The sequence below is a fragment of the Carassius auratus genome, unplaced genomic scaffold (assembly GCF_003368295.1).
Source record: "Carassius auratus strain Wakin unplaced genomic scaffold, ASM336829v1 scaf_tig00032568, whole genome shotgun sequence".
In the NCBI taxonomy this organism is placed as follows: Eukaryota; Metazoa; Chordata; class Actinopteri; order Cypriniformes; family Cyprinidae; genus Carassius; species Carassius auratus.
Window position 1 is genome coordinate 15,271 of NW_020526009.1, and position 23,583 is coordinate 38,853.

The 23,583-nt window shown below is 38.3% G+C and overlaps 1 protein-coding gene across 1 annotated transcript; it reads right to left on the reverse strand.

Annotated features, from left to right (window-relative positions):
- Window positions 1-1,289: 1,289 nt before the first annotated feature.
- LOC113080913 (PDZ domain-containing protein 4-like) lies at window positions 1,290-15,568 on the reverse strand. Its single transcript, XM_026252972.1, has 8 exons — window positions 15,380-15,568; window positions 8,171-8,209; window positions 7,238-7,527; window positions 7,034-7,124; window positions 6,479-6,577; window positions 6,304-6,366; window positions 5,810-5,911; window positions 1,290-3,507 (listed from the first exon to the last, which is right to left on the reverse strand). Exons 1-8 carry the CDS (start codon window positions 15,437-15,439, stop codon window positions 1,567-1,569), a joined length of 2,685 nt encoding a protein of 894 aa, XP_026108757.1. The 5' UTR covers window positions 15,440-15,568; the 3' UTR covers window positions 1,290-1,566.
- Window positions 15,569-23,583: the final 8,015 nt, after the last annotated feature.

Here is a 23,583-nt window from a genome sequence, read left to right on the forward strand (position 1 = left end):
TTGAAATAACCACTCAAGAACTAATGCACATTACACATTGTATAATTAGGACTATTGATATCAATCAACAGGTACCATATGAGTATAGCTGTAGATTTCTAAATTTTTATCTAACACCAAGACAGAAATGGCAAAGTATGCTGGATAAAGTCCTCTGGTCACATACATTTGTATACTGAGAAATGGAAGTTCTCCACTAAAGTGTATTTCTGGCATGTACATTATAGTCAAGATCATGCAAAATTAGTTGAGCTGAACAAGTGGCTCTCATCACCAAAATTAAGGCCATTTTCTAAAAAATGTTCAAATTTGTATATCATTAAATAAGAATATCCCCTCTTTTTAGCTCCTTTGCTACACTTATGTCCACCACAACAGTATATCAAAAGGTACAATCTGTTTTCATTGTGAAGCTGGTTAGATTTCATAGGGTTCCAGTGTGTTTTGTTTTTCCCCTTTTGCTGGTGTTTAGTACATGTCCGCACTAGGCCACATAGGCTTGTGAAAGTCGCTCCTTGACTTGGTGATAGGGAAAATAATTACCATACATTCAAAAATTAAAAAGCACATTGTGGCTTACATTGTGCTTTTGTCATATTTGGGTCATAATGAACAGTACAGAAGAATAGTGTAAACAGACCATCACAAACAAGCAGTACAAATGTTCAGCACCACATCTCTGTAGGAAAGTTTAACATGATTGTGTCAGCACATGTTAAGCACTTATATGATGTTGTAATTAGAGCAGTAAATTGTACAAAAGTCTTATTGATAGGATACCCCCCCCCCCCCCCATTATTATTGTCAATGAAGATTCAAGAGTTAAGAAATTGAATCATACTTTTGTGCAGCTGTGAGGAATGTACCAAATTAATTACATTTGTCCAATATGTATGAGCAGATTTTGATTAAGACCTGTTTGCTTGTACAGTTTGTGGTGTATGTGTTGTGCTTGTCTGTGTATGTCCAGTCAACATTCATAATCTTTTGAGTGTCTTTGTCACTCAGCCATGTGCTGTTTTCAGTTTAAAGTCAAACAGAAATCCTCGAAAGCAGATGCTTGACCTCAGAGGAGTGATAATGTCTATTGAGAAGCAATACAACGTGACATTCATTAATCAAGAAAATCCACACACTTAAAAGTACCGCCACCTGTGAACAATTACTTGACTTTTTAATTCGCATTTTTTACAATTTGTCTTCCGAAAAACCTAAAAAACCTAAAAATCTACATTTACTTGAGAAACAACAAGACTTAAAATAATGTTTATTTTAAATGGGCATGAGTATAATAAATGTAAAAACAATAGATAAGTTATCTGTGAAAAGTTTTAACTAGTGTTGCTTCTCAAGTAAATTCATCTTGTTTCAGGGACTTTAAGAAATTTTAACTTCAAGTACTCGTTACAAAATAATTTGTTGAAATTAATAGAAGCAGTAGTTGCTAGACGTTGCTCAGCCATATTAGTAATGTAGACAGATGACCCTTTAAACTGTTTTTGATCATTTCTATTTGATAATTCGGTAAAATAGATTCTCTTCCTGTTGTCCTTCCTTACCATCCTTTCAGACTGTGGTAACAGACAGAAGAGGATTATACACCTTTGTCCCATCTGGAGAGCGAGATCCATGTGCAAGTAGCTCTTGGATGGTGATCCAGTTGTCCAGTATGCGTCGGTTGCGTTTCTTGGAGCTCTTTTTCTGACTGAGCTCCAGGATTGAGGCTGGGTTCTGTCCGGACTCCGACTGGCTCTCCTTACCCATATCCAGACCGTGTTCTCGCATATATTCCAAGCGACTTTGCATCATAAACTCTCTGCGTCTGCGCTGCTCGCGGGCTCTCAGCAGATGTTGCTTACGCTCTTCTTTGCTCCAATAGCGACCCATCTTCATTTCGCTCACTGTGTCGTCATCAGTTGTCATTCCGCTACGCTCCTCACGGATCTTCATAGCTCGGGCTTTCAAGAGCCGGTCTCGGACAGGACGTTTGGCCACATAGCGGGTCCCATCGCTTCTTATCTTCACCTTCCACTCCATGCGTGGTGATGCAGGGGGAAGTGGCAAAGGTAAGGCCAAAGATAGCTTCACTGGGCTGGGGTGAGGCAATGACCCAAAGGTGATATTCCCATGACCCTCACCATCACTGCCGCCCACTGGTGCCTCACTTTCTCCTTCCACAGCTCTATCCAAGGGTCCGGAACTCTCAGAAAGTGAGGACCCCAGATGCATGCAACTCTGGTAGCGTTCTGGAGTGAAGCAGTTAGAATGACGGCGTCGAGTGAAGTAAGGACTTGACTCCGCGCTACGACCTCCATTCCTGTTATGGCCACTCACCCTAGAATCCTGTGTCACTCCTTCAGGCATGCGACGGACAGTTCCTTCTCGTGTGAGTGAGCAGAATTTCTGGTTCATAGGGCTGTTAGTCTGAAACTTCTTGTAGCTGCTTGGCGAATATGAACCGTTGAGACTTGCTCGTCCTCTTTCACTCCAGGTTGGTCGGTCCCTGTGTCTGCTTGGCAGAGGACTTGTGGACTCATCGATTTGAGAAACTGGAAGTCGATGCTCGCTCACCATAGGTGTGCTCCTGCAGCTCTCTCCCCCGGTGTTGTAAGCACTGGTGCTGTCCTTGTCCGAACGCTCCTTCTCTGGAAGTTCGTTGATGTCAGATAGCTCATGCAATGGAGACCCCTGAGGTTCTGCAGACGCCCGGCCAGATGTTTCTTCCTCCATCAGCCAGGCTTTTAAACAGCGTTCTCTTAATTGCTGCATCTTCTGTGCTCGTAGAATATTCCGGCACTTGAACTCAAGGTGCCTCATTTCCTCTTCCAGAAGCGCCATCTCATGTGGAGTCAGGTTCTCATTACTGTTCTCATCCAGAGTCTCCTCCCTATTCTCAGATTCCTCTTGTGTCTCTCCTTCTTTCTGCTCCTCTTTTTGAACCTGCTGCACTTTCTTCATCCTCTTCTCATAGCGACACTTGATTTCCAGAAGCTGCCTGTACCTATCGCATTCCTCTTCTGTCAGGCCCGGCATTATCATCCCACTGACGGGATCGTGAAGGTACCCACCACTTATGCTTCCACAGTTCAGTGAGTCTGTGCTAAGGTGAAGCTCTCGGAGAGGGAACAGTGGCGATGGCGTGTCGCTCCCTCCTCCTCCGCTCCTGCCTGGTCTAAACTTGCGCAAGCTGCCAGGTGTGTTAGTGGCATTTGTGTTGGAGGTGCTGGTCTGCTCATCACCCAGTAAGATGTCATGCTCAGAGGATTCTTCGTTCTTTGTGCTCTCATCTGTTCGGCCCACACCACTGTCGAGCTCTTGACTGTTGCTGAGGGCTGCTAAGCTGAGCATGGGTGTCTCTGGATGTAGGGTTTCCTCAGGAATGCCTGCTTGGGGTCTCTGTTGGCGGAAATGGTAAAGGCCGGACAGATGGGAAGTATTAAGGCTGTCCACACTCATCCCTACAGGTAACTCACAGTCAATCTCCTCTGGGTCCAAATGAGTGTCCGTCTAGGTGAAAGGCATAAAGGAAGGGAAGATAAAAAGTAAGAGGGAATAGTTAAGAGGCTGAATATCACCAGGATTGCCTTAAAATTAAAAACATGCAGTAATGCACTTCAACACTAGATGGCAATATAAACTTTTGTTTGCAACATGTTCAGATGTAAAGCAAGAATTATGAGGCCTATTATTGTTGAACTGCAATGTGGTCTTGTATTTTCAAGACCACATTGAATGTATCTATCCACCTTATTTTTCCAGAATGAGCATTTGTTAATTTAATGTGTCTGTCATCCGCTTATAACCATTTTTATCTGTAGAAAACAGCTTGTTTTGCTGCTTGATATTGCAAACTGGTGTTTCTTACCATATTATTTCAATGTATTATCTTTAATATGAAAACACTGGTTGGTTGCACAAACAGTTTTACTCTTCACTGCAGTTTTTATCTTGTTATTTTCCTACAGCAGCTAATGAATCAGAAGTCTTTCAAAAAAACGGCTTACTTCCACATTAAAAAATAGAGGTGGATAGCTGGCATTTTGAACAATGTATTATGATATATTTATCACATTGAATGTACAGTGAATTGAACGTATAGATAGTAAATAAATATTTCATAATTTCTTTACCAATTAAAGAATAAAACTATTTTCTTGTGAGATACTTTATAAGTGGCACTACTACTCTGACTGTTTTTGTGTTCATTTTAATTTGTGACAATTGTTATGACTTGCTACGAATCAAGATTTTTTGATGAATACATATTTACTGAAGCACTGATTTCTTTATCCTAATTAATCTTTGTCTGTATAGATGGAAGCCAATAATCAATTGCAATTATCACTTGATTATATATCAGAGTTTCATAACACCGGTTGTTTTAATGGTCTGCCCGTGACATTTCTTGAGCATATCTGTCTCTCTTTCATTCCTCTTGATTTAGTCAGCTTGTAAGTCAACAATCCCTTGCTGTTTCTCTATCACTGTCTCTCTTTCTCTCTCAATCTCTTCCTCTTCTGGTCTGACAGCTCCACTTGTTTCTGGTCTTCAGTTCATCATTAATCATTCTGTGTTGCTGGGAGGGTGACTGCGGATGAGAATGAGAGGTACAAAATGGCCCCTTTTTTGTTCTGATCTTGTTAGTGCTGCGCGTTGGCTGAAATGAGCTCCCTGTTTTATTCATTAGCTGACGGCTGTGCTCATGATAGATGATTTTTGCAGGCTGCACACAATAACCAACAGCCATTTTTTCAATATCACCACTGGCTCCCCAGAAATTGCTGAAAAATTGACACGGTTACAAAGTCAGTAATTCAGAGTACCATATATATAGCTCTGAAATAGGTGCAGTTCATATTTGTGTGGTGCAAGAGGTAAAATGCTGTTAAATCTGTATTAAATAAAACAATACATTTGCTTGTGCAGACAACTTTGAGATTCAGATGAATTGCTTCTGCTGGTGTTATCAATGGTGTTGAGCTACTAAACAATAATATTAATGCACAATTAAAATTCCAGCGCTGGTTTAGGGTTTACATTTATAATTGTACAAAATGCAAATTGTTAATTTACCCAGAGCATAAATGTGCATGTGCACAACCTCTTGGCTTAGTTTATGTCCTTGGAAACTGCTTACTGTGGAAAAAAGCATAACATCCTTCCTTACTATAGTGTACCTCTCCATTTGCCCTCTCTCTTATGCCTTCCATCAATTCCTTCAATTACTTCTCCTCTGTGCATGTCTGTCTAATGGAGCACTTTTCTCCCCATTCTGTAAGCAGCTTTGTTCCCTCTCACTCTTCATCTCCTTGTGGAACAGTGTTAATGGAACTGCCACAAATCCTTGACACCCATCACTGAGAGCGATCACATGATTGAGACATTGAGTGATGTGAGACTTCTGTTTCCCTTCGTTCAGCAAAATAAGTCATTAATTTTAGGATATGCTGTCGCTGGGGACTGAGTGGGTCCATTAAACTTTGCATGTGCCTCAAATAGCCTATTTTTGTGTGTATGTGTGCACCATTTAATTGTTCATAGGATGTGAGATTAGGGGGGATGATTTAATGGTTTATTGTGTTTATCTTAGTGTCTGATTTTCTAAAAGGTTTCTCCTAAAAAATACAAAATATGGTGTTATGAGAAGCAATTTGCTCCATTTTATCATATTACTGTATAGGTCAAATTATTGATATGTAAAAGACTTTTCGTTCTATTTTGTTTGCATATAATCTCATAAATGTATGTATTTTTCCTCTTTATTCTAACGGGTTTCTTTCTCTTTCACATCCATGTTATATTTATTTACCTCTATCTCTGGTCTTGCCAGCAGTAATGAGAAGTTGGTGCTGTCCTCACGGGTCAGGATGGCCACCGCTTCCTCACGGTTCTGCACTTCCATCCCATTTATCTAATGTGGGAGAGACAGAGACTTCATTCACAGCCATGTCCAAACACTAAAGGTCAGCTCTTTTCCCAAAACAACATAACATCAAAACTTCAGCAAAAGAGTGGTTATGTTTCGAATGAGTCCTTGGTGTTAGAGTCACATCAAAAAAACAGAAGAAATTAACCTTTTGAGACAAAGGCAACATGACGCACTGTCTTTGCCGTTCTGTAATTATTCTCTAGAGTAATTGTGTGGGCTGTGTTAAAAGTAACACCGATTATCTGTTTATAGACTGATTGTCTCTAGAAACGCTTGACCTCCCAGATGAGTATAATGACATGATGATGTCAGTTCATCAGTGGTTGTTGTTGATGTCATTTGATTCTAGCAGCACATCTGAGCAAAAAACATACCTGTAATATCCTGTCCCCCTTCCTGATTCTTCCATCTTTTGCTGCTATGCTGTTCGGATTCACCTAAGAATATTCACTGCTTAAATATTAACTCGATAACTTGAATAACTCTGAATACTTAGAATGAGGTTGTGTTTAGCAGTAAAATAGCATTCAGCCTCATGTGGTCACTCACTTCCCCAATGTAGATGCCTTGGTCTTCCTCATCGTCTGTCCGGTAACAGACTGTTAGCCCCAGTTTATCCTGCTGACTCGACTTATACAACTCCACCTCCTGACAAAGACAGAGAGGAAGAGCTGTTTATAGGGCAGAGATTAAACCCCTCGACTTTAAAGATGCACTGGGATAGAAAACCAGCTTGAGCAAATTGATGAGGTATTATAGGTTGGGGTAATGTGTAAGGGTTACTGGTCTTCTGTTAACCCATGTAATCCCATTTTTTCCCCTTAGAGTGAATGTGTTTTATTTATATATTGTATTATTTATTTTATTATATTATTGAATCAACCAATCTGTATTTAAAATGATTTTATAATTTTGTAATTAATTATTACTATTTTTATTTATTTTCTTTTCTTTTTTTTTTTTTTTTGTAGATAGTTACAATTATTATGGACTCCTCTGGGTATTTATACCACCCAGGGTTTAAAAAGATTTAATTTGTTAAAAATATTGGTTACTCGTTCATGGTTGAATGTAAAAGGCTATTCCGATTTTTTGATTTCCCACCTCATATTCTAGTTCTTCTCGTTGATCCACCTCATGGTTGGCAACATTGAAGTAGTCATTTGGATCACTATGTTCTTGCCCCAGAGAACCACTGTGAAAAGACATGTGTTTCTTCAGCAGGTTTTCAGCATTTGTCTATCCCACAGACACACACAGATAGTAATGAGAACTGATCAAGAGGCAGAGGACAGTGAAGACGCTCACAGTTCATTCAGCAGGTATGGCTCCACCAGCTGTGCGAGGGACGGGGAGGGTGGGGGCATGGGTGATCCACTGCTCGGGTAAGACCCTCTGTCCCCATTCAGGAAGTTCTGGAAGCTGATGTCGGTCTGGGTGCCGTTGTCCACACAGTCTGTGATAGCCATGAGCCGAGCCGTGCCAGCAGCTGTACCCAATCTCCTCCTGTGTCCCTTACATACCACCTGAAGTAGGAGGGGGTCATGAGGTTCCCCATCTTTGTCCTTGGACAGGTGAGATGTCCTTCTGCCTTTGAGCTGCAGACAGTGAAAATAATTCCATTGCATGCCCATTTAAAAAAGAATGTACTTATTGGTTGTTATTGGTTGCACTTCTAAAAGTGCTGAAGCAGCACTATAGAGAGAATGAAGTGGAGAAAGAGGGAGACAGGGATAAGAAAAATGAGAGAAGGAGAGAGAGAGAAGATAAATGCATAAATAAGCAAAACTCAAGGAAGGATGTAGTTTTGCTCCTCCTTGGTGAGAAGTAACATTGCAAAGCAGCAAAAATGGCTATTGCAAGACAAGCAAGAGCTCTCCATCATACAATCACGAAAAAAGAAACAGAAAGACAAGAAACTGCAAATATATAAAATACTGATTTTATAGAAGATTCTGCTGCTTTATCATTCAGAAGTCGGGGATCTGTCTGATTTTTTTATTATTAATTTATAGTTTCTTCTGTTTACAAAAGCTGCATTTATTTAATTAAACATAAAGTAAAAAAATAAATAAAAAAAAACATAATAACTGATTTTTTTGCAGCCATTATTTCAGTCTTCTGTGTCACATAATCCTTCAGAAATCATTCTAATATGCTGATTTGTTTTTAATTACTTTTGAACAGTAAGGTATAGATATGTGATAAGACAAACTTCAGTCTAAGTGGAATATGTCCTACCTTTACTTCTGCATCAATGGGACGCAGATTGTTTCCCTTCTGTGGAGAAAAACAGAGCAGAACCAGATTAAAAAGGGTTAACATGGGTAGCTTTGAACAGAAATAATAACAGCTGTGTGCTGCAGCGTTATATTGATTGCTAGTTCATTTTGATTAAGGGTGATATTAATCTTTATAACAGTTAATGTTTTAGCAGGCTCTTTTTATTGCACATCATTGCTTCTTGAGTACTATGACGAAGCTACAGAACCTCAAAAATAGTTTAATTTATGTATACAATGTATTTGGTACAATCTTTTGTTTCCAATTTCTCACGTAATTTAAATTTTTTTTTACATGCCACTCAGCATGTGTCAGGTATTTGTTACAGACAAAATGTTCTAGATATAGATTGTAATGGAGCTGCAATCATGGTTATGACCCAAAAAAATGTCAGCACAATTACCCCAAATTATAATGATCTATGATCTATAACTATAAATCAATCCAAAATCTATTAGACACACCAGAATAGGAATATAGGTAAATTACTGAAATATTTTGTCCCATGTCTTCAAAATCAGTGACTTATGGAATTATAACGTACTACGTGTGCTGTTGTGGATGCTGTTTAATGACTTCCAAACTATTGGTTTATTAATTGTTGTTATGACGGACAGACATCTGACAGTGCAGATTTGAATTTGTGCATTGGGACAGTTCATTCAATGACGGGCCTTACGAAGGGACAGATGAGATGTGTTTTAACCCTTAAGAATCAATACAAGGTTAATACTATACTGCAAGTACTTTTGACAACCCCTCCTATCCCCCTCCTGTCCCTCTGTTTCTTTAATCCTTCTCAAAGCAGTCAAGCTACAAATAGTTGACCCATAGAGACCAGGTCTCACCTCAATCCTTACGCTGTTTGACTGAAAGTCTTTCAATGTCTAAAAGAGGTGAAACCTCTTTAATTTTCATTGTGTTTGGCTTATTATTGATCCTGTCAGTGGCTTTGATTACAAATGGTCTGTTTGCACACGGGATTCAGTGTTGATGGAGCAAAAGTGATATTGGCAAACATGGACTTCTCAAGCAGAAAAAAAATTCTATATGTTCCCTGACTCATATAGAAAATGCTTGTTATTGTATGATTCTATCAATGTATTAGTATTTATGATTTGTATACATGAGATCATAGAGAAATTACAAGCAGTTCTACATCGGAAAGCAGTGTGTTGGAAATTTCCAAACATTTGTTTTCGTGTTTTAGAGAAACAACAGAGTGTGTCGAATTGACTGTGATGGAATTTCTTCTGCATGATTAAGTTGCCTACAGAACTCAGTGGGTGATTGTGCTTATCAGTTCAATACCAGGAGACAGCAATTGTATCACTTTAACTCCTGATACACTTCTATTGACCTTCATCCTGTACATTTGCCCCAGCGGAATAATTGCATTGCTAATGAAGGAGCTTCTGAAGGCGCTCACAGATACCTCAATTCACATCCACACCCCAACAATCCCTATCATCTCACCGTGGGACGCCTACTTTAACTCAGAGTCTGTGATCTACCAAACATGCCGCATTGATTATGCCACTGTCAAAGACATGCAGCTGGAAGCATTAAAAAAGTCCATTTTGTTTTGTTGTTTTTTTAGTAAAAGGAAATGTTTAACCTTCAGAAATTGTCAATCTAGTTAGTATGGGAACACATTCAGTTGTTTTTTTCTTTTTTTGATTGTTTATTAGCTTTAAAAGTATTGTTCATTTTTTGTTTGATATGCAATGCAGTTATCAAACACAAGTCACATTGTAAAAGAAGTAGAAACAAGTATTGTCAAGTTGACAAGTAATAGTTTCCATTTGCAAACAAATACCTTTTTATTGTTTTTTGTTCCTTATAGGTTAGACATTTTATCTGCTTATTGCATCTGTAACTGCTTTAATGCATCTACTTTGCCACATCTGAGTATTAACTCTGGTGCGTATCAGTGTGGCAGTATGAGCTTTTTATTGGAGTGACAGGTTATTTGTTGTTGCATTTCCACCAACGGCCTGCTAATTATAAAACAGAAACAGAGGGCTGTTTCCCACTAGATTCCCCTCCCAATAACTATTCTTTTTTTTTCCGACTTTCATTTTGAAATGAGCTTGCTTCTCTCAATCATCTTGACCCAGTTAAACAAAGTGTTAGAAATGCTAAACGTCTTCTCAAAGGTTCTAAGCACTGCAGTAAACTAGGTCAACTCAGTTTGAGGTTCTAAATTGTGCCTTTTACATTGTTCCCAAACCCTATTCTTGTCCTCTCTCCCTCTATCCGTCACCTTCCCCTCAGGATTTCGTCTTGCTTTTGATTAGAGTCTAGAGGAGGGAAACTCTCTCTCTCTCTCTCTCTCACTCTCCGCTCTGGATTGAACCTTAACCTCCATTAATCCTGAGTCCTGAGCAGTGATATATGTATGTTCAGGACAGGGCAATAACAATTTTTGCTCCTACCACTGCTCCCAATCAAGGCAGGTCAAGGGTCATGCTAGAATCCAGAGAAGAATTTAACTAAAGGTTACTTGTGCCCAAAATGTCAGTCTGGGTTAGTTTTACTTTCTTCTTTTTTCCCCCATTCCTGGAGCAGGTGAAGGGTGGACCATTTTATCTTTTTTCCTTTCATGTCACTGTGTGTTTGGAGAGACCTCCTGCAGTGTAGAGGGCACACGAGTAGATTTTGTTTATTTACATCAGTGTTTTTTTTCTCAAGCGACTGATTTAGTGCGCTCACCTATGTGTGTGCGCGTCTTCGTCGTCATTATTGCATCTACGTGCGTTGCAGTGAGAAAGCATATAAGTCTTGCTTAATGACCTTAGTTGCCTTGGCAACGGCATCCCATAGAGACAAATTTGACAGGGTATGTTAGGTAGCGGCAGGAAGACTGAGAGCGCGAGAGGGAAACTCATCAGACATGTCGTGGGGTGGGGTTAGGCAGGATTACAAAAGGCAAAGCATCTGCTAAAAGGCTCATTTTGAGAGACTCAACATGCATAGAATTTTTGCTGCATTTAAACCTTATCATAAGACTAAAGCTTGGAAGCAATTAGCAGGGATGAGCGTTGCACTGCCAAATGAATATGATGGCGTTCACGGATAGCGATTCCATGTGCTCAGATATTCCAGCAGAGCCGGCTAATGTTGTCTGGTGTGAATGGTATTATTCATGCCTGCAGCAGCTTGTCCTGAGTCCAATGAAGCCTGTCAGGATGTGTCTGCTCTTCATTATCGTGTGCCCAGCCACAGAGCAGAAGAAAGAGCAAATGCCACTTACTCAGATATATACAGAGCATGACACTGATGAAAGACTGGGTGAGAATGTACAGTGTCACTATGAGAAGTGCTTTAGAGTAGGCAACAAGAGGTGTATTTTATTGGGGTTTTTATCTTACAGTGCCACTTAAACCTTGGCAGCTTGTTGCTTTTATAAAACATAGTGACAGCATTACTATGATAAAAGACATTCAGTCAAGAAAATGACTGGTGTTTTGGTGGTTACCAACCAGGTGATTGTTTTTTTTTTTTAAAGCCCACCAATAAGTCCCCACAATATTGCAGTCCCTTGAAATGGCTCAGGTCCCTCCTTCAAGCCTGAGGGAGTTTTCACCAGTTTCATTGACGGCAGGCAGAAAATCATAAATCCAATGGCTTACCTACTGTTCAAAATTCAGGATTCAGTATGATTTTTTAAATTTTGTATTAATGCATTAAATTTACAAAAGTGACAGTAAATACACTGTTAAGGATTAATTATGTTTTAAATGAGTGCTTTTGAAATGTCTTTTCTTTAAAGAATCCTGAAAATGTATCACAGTCTCATGAATACATAAGCAGCACAACTTTTTTCAACACTAATAATAACAAGAAATGTTTCTTGAGCACCAAATCCACATATCAGAATGATTTCTGAATGATCATGCAACACTGAAGACTGGAGTAACGGCTGCTGAAAATTCAGCGTTGCATCACAGATATTTTAAAATATATTAAAACCCAAAATAGTTATTTTAAATAATTTTACTGTATTTTTTATCAAATAAATACAGCTTTGGTGAGCATAAGGGACTTTAAAAAAACACTTAAATGTATAAATAGACGATGGGGTGAGTAAATGATGGCAGAATTTAAATTTTTGGGTGAATATACTTTAACGTTAGAACGATTTAGGAAAATGTGTAATGCCTCATGATGATGTCACCCACAGCTTGTCATGGCTCTCATGCCAATATAATTTTGCATCACATTCTAAAGCGCATTATATATGCTTCAGAATTCCTTTGCGGTAAATCCAGGGGGCTTCCAGTGTTGGTGAAGCTGATTTGGCAGGGGGTTTATGGTGTCTTTCAGCTCTCTCCACTAAAAAGTGTGCAGCATTTAAAACAGGCTCACACAGAGAGGACTCTCTGTCACTGCATAAGAAACTAGTTTAGAGTAAAACCCTCTGTGAAGAGCCTCAGGCAGTGGAGGATATGGCGGAGAGAAGATCTGGAAATTGAAGTGAGATTGAAGAGATCAAGTGGGAGATCCTCTCAGTATTAGAAAAAGCTAGACTTATCCTGGCATGACATTGCGGTCTGGCGGAGAAAGCAAATTGCTCTCTGAACAAAACTACAAAGTGGCAAACTCAAGCTGTGGAGAGGATTTTAGTCAAGTGGAGTTTAAATGTTGCAGGTGAAGGAACAAAGAGGTGGCAATGCATTTGAAATGGGTTGCATTTTGTTTGCTAGTCTTCAGAGTTTTACATTTTTCTTTTTCTTTTTTTTTAAGAAAATATGAGTCACATTACTGTTGTTTAGTACCATAGTATGAAAATGAAGCTGGGTTATTTTAGTTAGCTACAAATCATTATTTGAAATAAAGTAAACTTTAACTAAAATAAATTATATAAAAAGAAAAATACTTGCTATTTGGCAAGACATCATTCCTCATTTACATTTAATTTAACTTAATGTACTAAAATACCTAAAACAAAAATTGAATACAAACCACATAGACAAAATTAATAACTATTAAAAATGACAAACACATAAAATTAAAATAAAACAAACAAATACATGAAAGTGAAAAAATTTCAAAATATGACTAAAATAAATATTATACTAAAATATCACTGTTTAGTAGCAACATTAAAAATGTTTATATGCATGTTATTTATTAATTTTAAAATCATACATTTCTCAGTTCTTTTTATTAATTTCTTTTGTAAAAACGAAGAGACACTTTACTGTTATTCACTACATATTTTTAAGTTTTGGTATTTAGTTTTTATATAAATGTAAATAAATTATGTAACCACCTAAAAATCACCTATAAACACCACAGTAATGTTCTAAAAACCACTCTAAACAGCAACCGCATTGCAACAACCCAGAAAACCTAAGAATAATAGAAGTGAGTTGAGCATAGACTTACATTCTATTCAGAAAACATATAAATCAGTTAATATTTGCATATTCATGAGCATGGCCTTGCAAAAGGTTGTAATAGTTTGTTTGCACAGGTGTCATAGATACTTTAATACTTTTTGGACCCTTAGATACTTTAATTCAGGGGGACATTACACTGCAACTACTTTTCATTTGTCAGCTTTAAGCTATGTGTTCAGAGGCGTGCCATGCTTTTTTATTTTGCATAGTCAAAGGATCAGTTTTGCTCTGATACACACATACTCCGCTTCTAAATTCAATAAACCTTGATTTTAGCATTCCTTTCCCATCTCTTCACACAACCACAGATATTTGACACACCTGATAGGCTTTATTATTAGCAGATCTGCCCTTCTCTCATCCTGCTCCACTTTCCAGCAGTATAAATATCCCCTAGCTATCAATCATAGTCATATGACCTGTCATGTGGTGGGAAAAATGACAGAATGGAAACTTTAACACCTTACTAGTGGAAGAGATTTCTCTCTCAGTCTATTTGAAAATCTCACCGCCATGTCAATTAAAGGATCCTGAGTAGGAAGACCTTGTGCTGTTTAGGGGATTGTGGTTTTCAACACAGGATTAATTCATTAAATTGTTTGCCTAAAGCACCACCTTAATTCAAAGGCCCCTTGACACATCTTAAACCTGTTCTGTTCAGATAAACAGTTTCCAATTTGCTGGCAGATCTACAATCCCCGTAAGCTTAGCATGCATAAACCCTGGTGTCGCATGAGACAGCAGAATGTGAGTGTTTTTTATTACTAGTGGCACAAAGCAGAACTTTTTTGTTCAGTTTTAAAAAGAAAAGGAGCCTTATTCAGAAGTAAAGGACCTTGAACCCAAACATTAAGGATAGTTATTTGAGGAACACTTCACGGTTACAGATCAAGAAATGATCATCTTACACAACATTATCTATATTTTACCCAATCTTATATTGGCCATCCAAAATAATTTTCTTTTGATATTTGAAATTCCTGTATCCATGTTTCAGCATCAAATGGAAACCTTTTGCCCATGCTTTAAAAAAATTAATCCTCAGTAGTTGAAGTGCTATTTTTAGATTTGATATGTAGTTTATTTAATATAACATGCTACAACTGCTACAATTTAATAAACTATTGTTCAAATGTTTGGGTAAAAAATGAAAGGTATCTAATGCTCACAAGGCTGTATTTGTTAGGTCAAAAATATAGTGCAAACTGTAATATTGTGAAATGTTATTACAATTGAAAACAACTGCTTATATTTTAGTATATTTTAAAATGTAATTTATTTATATTATGGCAAAGCTAAATTTTCAGCAACAATACTCTAGTTTTCAGTGTCACATGATCCTTCATAAATCATTCTAATATTCTGATTTGATGCTTAAGACACATTTCTTACTGTTCAATGCAGCTTTTTATTTATTTATTCATTTTGTAGAGATTGTGAGAGATTCTTTGATAAATAGAAGGTTCAAAAGAACAGAATTTATTTGAAATAGAAATGTAACATTATAAATGTCTTTACTGTCACCATTTCTAATTTACTGTCACTTGCTGAATACAAATATAAAATAAAAAATGACCCTAAACTTTGTAATGGTTGCAAATGTCACATTATAAGTGTTACATTCATATTTATGTTGCATAATTAATTTGACTACCTTGGTGAAACGTTTACCTCCTAGAATGATCCTCAATAAGCAAAAAATGGCAATTGCAAAGTTAAAAAATGAAGAGAAAATGAATTATGAACTTGGTATTCTCACCTGAAACATGATCCTGTATTGTTCCTCCGGCCTGTTCACCACACACATGTTGCAGCCCATCGTGGCTCGTGGTTTCCTGAGGGGGTGCGATTCCTCGATGCTCTTCGCTTCCTGATTCTCCGACGAAGTTGTTGATCCCTGCCGTCCAATTACAGTAATCCCTCCCTGAGATCAGAAGTTAAGACTCTGCACTCCATGAAAAGGCTTTGATGTTCTTTTCTTTGTCTGCTTCCCTCATTCAGGCCCGACTGCTGTTTTAATTGAGGTCCAACCCGGGAAACGGGATCAGAGACGCTGCAGCATCCAGCCGTGAGAAAGTCAAGGTTTGATCGCTGATGAATGGAGCCTCTGATGTCTGTGCGCTTTTAGTCAGCTTTGAATTCCCAACACACTCAGGGAAGTTGGTTTAATGTTTTTGGCTTTAAAACTTCACATATGATGATGCGAATCAGATATATTATTAGACAGATAATGTTGAAACAACACTTTGAAACAAGCAGCGAACAGCACAATGTGACAGGATTAAATTTACAGATCCTGCCGTGTCTGAACAATATCATCAAAGAGATGATCTGCCTAACGTGAACTCCCTGGTGCCCCCGCCAAAGTCGTAGACTAAGACATGAATTATTAAATAAAAGATGCAATAAACAAATGTTTACTTTCTGCCACTCCGTATTCCCCTGAGAGATGCTTTCCTTCACACTCTGATTCTATTATTAGAGAGCTTGTTTCCTTCATTTACATATAACAACGCTTTCTAGGCGCAGACATGCATGTCATGCTATTTGAAGTGCTTTAAAACATGTTGCTTGAGTCTGTAACTAGTGCAGACTTTTGTATTTCCGTTCCATCATTAATTATGATTACAATTTCAATGCGGATGTGTTTGGATGTTCATTAGCTGTTATTATAAATGCAAGTCTGTGGATGCTGGTGCCATACCTAATTTCATATTCCCTCTCCACAGCATGTTGTATTTGACACCTGCATGTATTTATTTATTCATCTTTTCCTTGTCCTCTATAAAGTGAGGCTGTAATCCCACCTCTCATTAGCACTCACTTTTCAGAAAAGAGCCTGTCGTTCACAGATCACATCAAACCAGCCCTCTTCCTTTCTTCCCGGAATTCCAGCTGCGTGTTCATGGCAGAAAATGAATGAGAGAGTGCACCTGTCAGATAATTTCTCTCTCGCACTACTGAGGTGAGCTCAGCTCTCTCGCCGAACAGTGTATGTCAGTCTACAAGGACTGTTCTCTCCATCGCATGATGGAAGGATGATTGAAAGGGGTGAAGAGGAAGTATCAGATCTTCAGCCGAGAATGAATTGAACACTGCCCTACATCTGCCCCGCTTCCGAGGGAAATCCAGATTCAACAGAGCCTCAGGATATAAAATAAATCTTTAAAGCGCATATTAGTCCAATGCTAATGAGGTCCCCTTATGTTTCTGCTCCTCGAGTCTGGAGATTTGGGATGTAATCCAGCTTGCTTGAGTGTTTGAAGATGAATGAAGTGGAGCCATGCGTTTCCAAAGAGAAAAGCAAAGTCATTCAGTCTGATGGTGGGATGCTAAATCTGAAAAATCAGTTCGAGAATGTCTCAAGGCTCCGCTGGAGCGGCGCCAGCCCAGTGCATGTACATGTGTATCTGCAGAGAGAGTAAAAGCCGCTGGGTTGGAGGAAACGTGGGGATCGGCACCACTGCACAAGCTGGAGCCCCTTACAGCTTTACAGCTGGCCCCTCCTCTCCCTGCAATACCAGCCAATATTCACCAGCCAGCTCTCATCTCTCTCTCTCTCTCTCTCTCTCTCTCTCTCTGTCTCTCTCACTCGCTTGCTCAGCGTCTCTCATGTACTTACAGGTGATAGCTTCACCCTCCCACCTTCCTTTCCAGCTTCCCTCATATCTTTGTTCCCAGTCCCTCTCCACTGTCTCTCTCTGTCTCTCTGTCACCTGTATTGGAAGCAGCTTTGCACTCGGGGTCTTTGTTGCCTGTTGTGAAAGGAGCTGAAGCTGTTGTCAGTCTCTGGCTGTCAGCACACAAACAGAATTTATGACCAGATAGACCAAGGAGCTTTGAGAAGCGTGACTCTTTCTTGTGGCCATTCTTTTTCACCTTAACGCTTGCAACCATACTGCAATAGGACAATAGGTGTGCTATATAATCACCAGAGTCACAATATAGTACATCACAGAGTGCCTTATTGCTTGTATAATAAAAAGCAATGTTATTCATTATAAAAATGCATACATTTAATTATTGCATTCATAATAAAAAATACATACTAAATATATTAGTAAAATACATGTATTGAAGTGAAGTTGCTCTCATTCATTTTTACTAATGAAAAAAAAATGTTTCAAACTACTTTTGTACAGTAACATGAAAACAGATAATTAAAAAAATATATGGATTTTTGTTAGATAAACAGGTATTTGGCATCATAGATTTTACTTTATTGTGTATTTTTGCACATTTTGATAAATTTAGCACTGTAATGAAAAATCGACCTGTAGGACTGGAGTTAACAATGATAGAGCAATATTCAACAAGCACAGTGTAAAATGATGTACCTGCTAGAGTCTGATGCTAAGGGGAGTCATTATTGACCTGTAGCTGTGCTGAACACCGGTGGTGTGTTCTGTAAGACATGGCGTGTTAGTTATAAGGTGTGATGAGAGGTCCCTGTGCATTTGCTGATAACCTGTTATCACATGCTGTCCCTTTGACTCCTCACTGCACCATGGGTAGTCATGCAAAACCAGAGCTGCCTTTTAAAAGAGTTTATTTGATTTTGTGAAGTACTGATTTATTTAGAGGACATGGATTACAATACAAAATTAATATAAACCAACCTACAAAACCTTACTGTGATGCTGTCTCTGGCTTTATTATTACAGTCTCATGTCATTCATGTCTCTCTTTCTTTTTATTATTTATAACACAGGCTCTGGTTCATAGTGATGAAATTTTGCATTGCATATTGCATTTCTCCCTCTCTCTCTCTCACTCTCTCTATGTGCACGAGCATGTGTGTGATTTTGATTTATTTTTACTCATATAACTCCTTTAAGTGTAGTATTTAGTAATACATTTAATTTATAAATGCAGAATTTGAATATTGTATATTTGCCATTACAAGGACTGTCACTGACTTCCTCTGTTCTCTTTCTCTTAGACTATGCTTCTGTGTCTTGGAGACAACCTGGCAGCTGTGATTATCCTTGCTGACACAGGGTAGACCTGTCCAGTGCATCTCTGGGAATCAGACAAGTAGGTTTATTTTAATAGACTCCAGTGCACTTTGACACACAACAAAATAACATGCTGTTGACTGACATTTATCAGTTCACATGGAAACACATCTCACACTGAGATCCACCTCCCAGCCACACATGCAGAGCTCAGTGTTGTCATGTGGATGCTATATAAATAGAATCAAACAATATATAATGTTATTGTATACAATTGTGTACAATATATATATATATATATATATTGTGTGTATGCATTTTATATCATATCTCACATTTTATAGTATAATAGTATAATTCAATTTAGAAACACAAAGACAAAGCATAAAAGATGGACAGAAAAAAACAGATGGGGGAGATAAGGAGAACTGAGTGAGTGACTGAGGTTAGTCTACAGTGATTACAAATTCAATATGTAATATATTTTCTATTTTCATCCAATAAAGTATGATTTTGTTGTGAAGGACAACCGAATATCAAAAGAAGTGGGGGATAAAGGGAGATGCATTCATGGGAAAGCTGGCCATTGTGTATGCAGTCTGTATCCCGATGCCAGCCGCAATCATATGCCCCTATGACTTCCTATGAGTTCTTTCTGCACCTTGAATAATGTGTAATGGGCTGATCTCAAAACATTAGCATGCATTATACTAAAAGTGAGAGAGAGGGAAAGAGAGAAAGAGAGTCACTGGAGGGAATAAAAGTGCAACATGAATTTTAACAATATGCTTATTACTTATTTATACCTCTGGAAGGAGAGAGTGAGAGAGAGATTTCATATCTGTTACTGATGCTTTCTCATTCCCTCTGCCTTTGTAACTTTTCTGTTTGATTGTTGCCCTCACTGTGACCTTCTGGTGTTTTGGTGGTCGCCTTCGTTGTTTATGAACACATAACAGCATTTCGATCTCCACATCATAAATAAAACAGTCAGAATTCTCTGGAGAAGAGCCTGCTGTAAACTGTTGGAAAAAGGTGATGTGCCAACATGTTGCTTTTAAATTCAATTGCTCGTTTGCTCTAATATCCAGCTGGTTCCCCATTTAACATCTCTCACAATTATACCTAAGCCATTTGGAAATCATGCATCTCGCGAGCCTGAAAGCCTTTAAATAATAGGAAGCACAGAGGTAGAGAAAGAGGTTGATGGAGAGATGTGTGTGTACTGCAGAGACCCTTCATAAACGACATGTTACAGGGACGTCAGATAGTGGAGGATTTGACAAGCAATTTTAGGAGCCAAACAAGCTCAGTGCTTTCAGAAGAGCAACAGAGAGAATAATACAGAGATGGTCCAGGAGCAGTTATTGAAGTCTGAGAGACAATGATAAGAGGTCAGCCAGCGTTGGTGGGATCTGCAGCGGAAGAGGAGAAATTGCACACTTCAGGAGTGCAGCGTTATGGATTACTGCCTCAAGGATGGGAAGGCACATGTTTCTGTCTCTATAATTAAAGGCATAGTTCAGGCAAAAAAGAAAAATCTGCCATTGTTTGCACACTCTCATGTTGCTCAGAACATTTCTGACTTTATTTCTGGACTGTGCTGATCTTTCTTCACCAACTGACGCTTTTAGGCTTCAGAAATCATAGTTTTAAAAAGCAACCAAGAAATATTTTTAATGATAGTAAATAATAATTAATGTGTTAATTTCTTGTTTTAATCTTACTGTCCTAAAAATTTTTTAGCGGTAATGACGTGTTTTGATAAAACAAGATTGTTTCATTTCAGTATGTAAAGTATGTTTGTGTACAAAGCTTGTGAATGTTAAGGTTCACAACTCAACATCCTTAATGAAAAGTTGTGATAAAATACACAGTTTTCATGAATCCACAGGGTCCCCGCAAACCCATAGGAGGTGTTGTTGAGAAAATTCATTAACTCATTCAGATCTCGTATAAATTCATTATGCTTACAGCAATGAGAAAATATGGAAGCCTGTTGTGAAGAAAATTCCACCTCAATCTTAATGAAAACTCAGCCTTTCTCTATCTCAGAGGGGGAGGAGATTCTCCAGAAAATAGCCTGAGGATAAATCTCGTGCAAGCACACTCCAGTTAACATGCAAGAGTTTATCAATTTAAGTCACAATAAATTTTGCCAGCAAAGCAAAAACAGTGAAATATATTGTATTTTTACATTCAGTTCATAGTTTCATGGCTTAACTGAATTTATAATTAGAAGGCCCACAGCTCACAATCATTCTAAAACTAAAAGATCTGGTTGGCCTTGGTGATATAGATGTGATATAGAGACAAATATGCTCACAGTTCATCTGAATTACTATTTCTCCATGAGAGACGCGGGCGCAGACATAACTCAAGCCTGTAGCAGAACTCCTCTGAAGATTTATATCCAAGGGAGAGGTCAGTCGATGGAGAGGAAGAGGATCTTTAACTCGTCGCATCCTGCAATGAAGACATCACGGTTTACAATTAGTCTATATGAAAATTAATTTAACAACCAGATGGAATCTTAAACCTGATGCTTGAAGATACTGACCAGTCTTCATCACAAAACCACACTTTATATGAAATATCTGTTCCTCTCATCGCTTTTTTGGGGGGATGGGATACATGTAAGGAGCCTGGAGGTATATGAAATGGACAAGATGGAGAAAGGATTGGGGGAGGATGGAGGAGAGTGGGGGGGGGTTGCGTGGCGAAACAAATGTGTGATTGCGGTTTTGTGGCTCAACCTAATATACTTTAGGGACAGATTGATCAGTAAAGTGTTTCTTCTTCCTGTGGATGATGCTTTGTCCATTTATACACAATTATCAGGCGAGTTTGCAATGAAAATATTGTCAAATAAATAAATATTTATGCAGATTTCATGTTCATTGGTTTGTTTCCTGCACTGTATTTTATTGAACAAAGTTGGTTCACTTGTGTGGTACATCTGAAATCAACAGAGACCTTTTGACCCAGACAGATTTGATCAATTCCAGCTCTCCTCTATTATTGAGCCAAACTGCTCGTAAATAAGGGGCACCTCTCGTCTCTCTGGAGGGCGAGAGGCAATAAGCAGAACTCTGTCGGCCACCCCCAGGGCTTTAAGACACGTCTTCCCTCCAAGGGTGGAACAGCACAGTTCATTTAATTACCCAGCATGCCCAATACATTCCCATCTCACATCTGTATGAGGCAAACTCATCCCACTGGCTGGCAAACACATTGGTTTGTAATTAATTTTTTACCCTGCTCAGCTGATGTGTGTCATTCACGTCACGTTAGGCTCTCGTATGCGTTCCAGATTGTGGAGGTTCAGGATGGAGCGTCGATTCAGGGCCTAATTCATCAAGGCCTGTACCTGTCTCATATGGGTCATAGTGGGGGAAGGGTACGTGAGTTTAGCTGCTGGAAACGAACCTTAGCTCAAATCCCCAGATGTGTATATCGGCAGAACTGCAAGGAAAGGATTGGTCCAGGCAAGCTGAAATTAAAGTCCCAGATTAAATAAATAGTTCATCCCAAAATTCTTATTTGCTTGAAATTTAGTCTACATCAGGCCACTCAAGATTGTTTCTTCATCGGAACAAATATGGAGAAATGTATCTTTACAATACTTGCTCACACATGGATCCTCTGCAGTGAGTGCTGTTAGAATTTGAATTCAAACAGCTAATAAAAACATCACAATAATCCACAAGTTATCCACAGGATTCCAGTCCATCAATTAACATCCTGTGAGGTGAAAAGTTGCATGTTTGTAATAAATTCAACAAGATATTTTTAAAGGATTTGTTTACCCAAAAATAATAATTCTGTCATTAATTACTCACTGTCATTTAGAGAGTAGCTCAGAATGTAACCATTTACCATTGTTTACGTTCAACATACACTTACACACACACACTTTCTCTCCAAAATGGCGGAAAATGGTAACGTGGGGAGAAGAATGTTATTATTGTTTATTTTGTGAACAAAAAAAATATTCTCATAGCTTCCTAAAATTACTTGCTATGTTTTGGTGTGTTGATCGTGGTAATATCCTTACTGTCTATGGGAGAGTCAGAGAGCGCTCAGATTCCATAAAAATATCTGAATTTGTGTTCCGCAGATGAACGAAGATCTTGCAGGTTTGGAACGACATGAGGGTGAGTAATGACAGAATTTTTATTTTGGGGTGAACTATCCCTTTAAATTCAAACTTTTGCCTCTGTCATAATATTGTTTTATCCAGTGAAAAAATTGTCTTGTCTTTATCCGAAGAGAAATATGCACAGATCAGTATCTTATAAATAAATAAAAAAAACATACTGTGTTGTTTTATAAAGTACAGAACTTACAAAACAGTAAAACATACAAGTGGAAATGTAAGTGGAAACATGTTTCCACATTAAAATTATAAGACGTCTAGTTAATAAGGTTTTAAACATAGACATCATATAGCCTATACGATGTCTATGTCTATGGTTTTAAAGGCCAAAGTCTTTTGCAGTGAGAAGTGGGACATCCAGCGCACAGCATCTGTAACTACACTTTCTCGGCTGGAGGGCATAGCTGCTGTCTTAATTGCTTCATCATTTTGTGCGATTAGAAATGTATCTTCGCTTGTTTGACTGCTCTTTCTGATTGTTTGTTTATTGACAGAATAATACATAGATTATGAGGCGTTGCTCATTTCTCATCAGCCTTTATGGAGAGATGTTATTTTCTGAGGTGAGTGAAATGCACCTTATACTGTCTTTTTCTCATTGTTCCTATGCATTCTACCGTGATCACCATCTGAATTCCCTTGGTTTATTCACATATGACTTTATCAACTAGCCTATTATTTGATCCCTACGTCACTTGCACCCATCTGATTTTCATCCAGATCAAATTGTCATGAATCTTTGCATTTTATGACGTTGCTTTCAACTGACAGTGCAGTCACATGACATTTACAAAAAGGTTTCCAGCAGGGAATGAGAGACAGCGGTCTATATAGGAACTAAATTTA

What these genes read in the sequence shown, in the direction of transcription:
- LOC113080913 (XM_026252972.1), bottom strand. Translation starts at nt 15,439, where the DNA reads ATGGGCTGCAACATGTGTGTGGTGAACAGGCCGGAGGAACAATACAGG. An exon ending in GAGAAGAACTAGAATATGAG is followed by an intron (nt 6,578 to 7,033) that starts GTGGGAAATCAA and finishes TGTCTTTGTCAG; the next exon opens with GAGGTGGAGTTGTATAAGTC. An exon ending in AGGGGGACAGGATATTACAG is followed by an intron (nt 5,912 to 6,303) that starts GTATGTTTTTTG and finishes CTCCCACATTAG; the next exon opens with ATAAATGGGATGGAAGTGCA.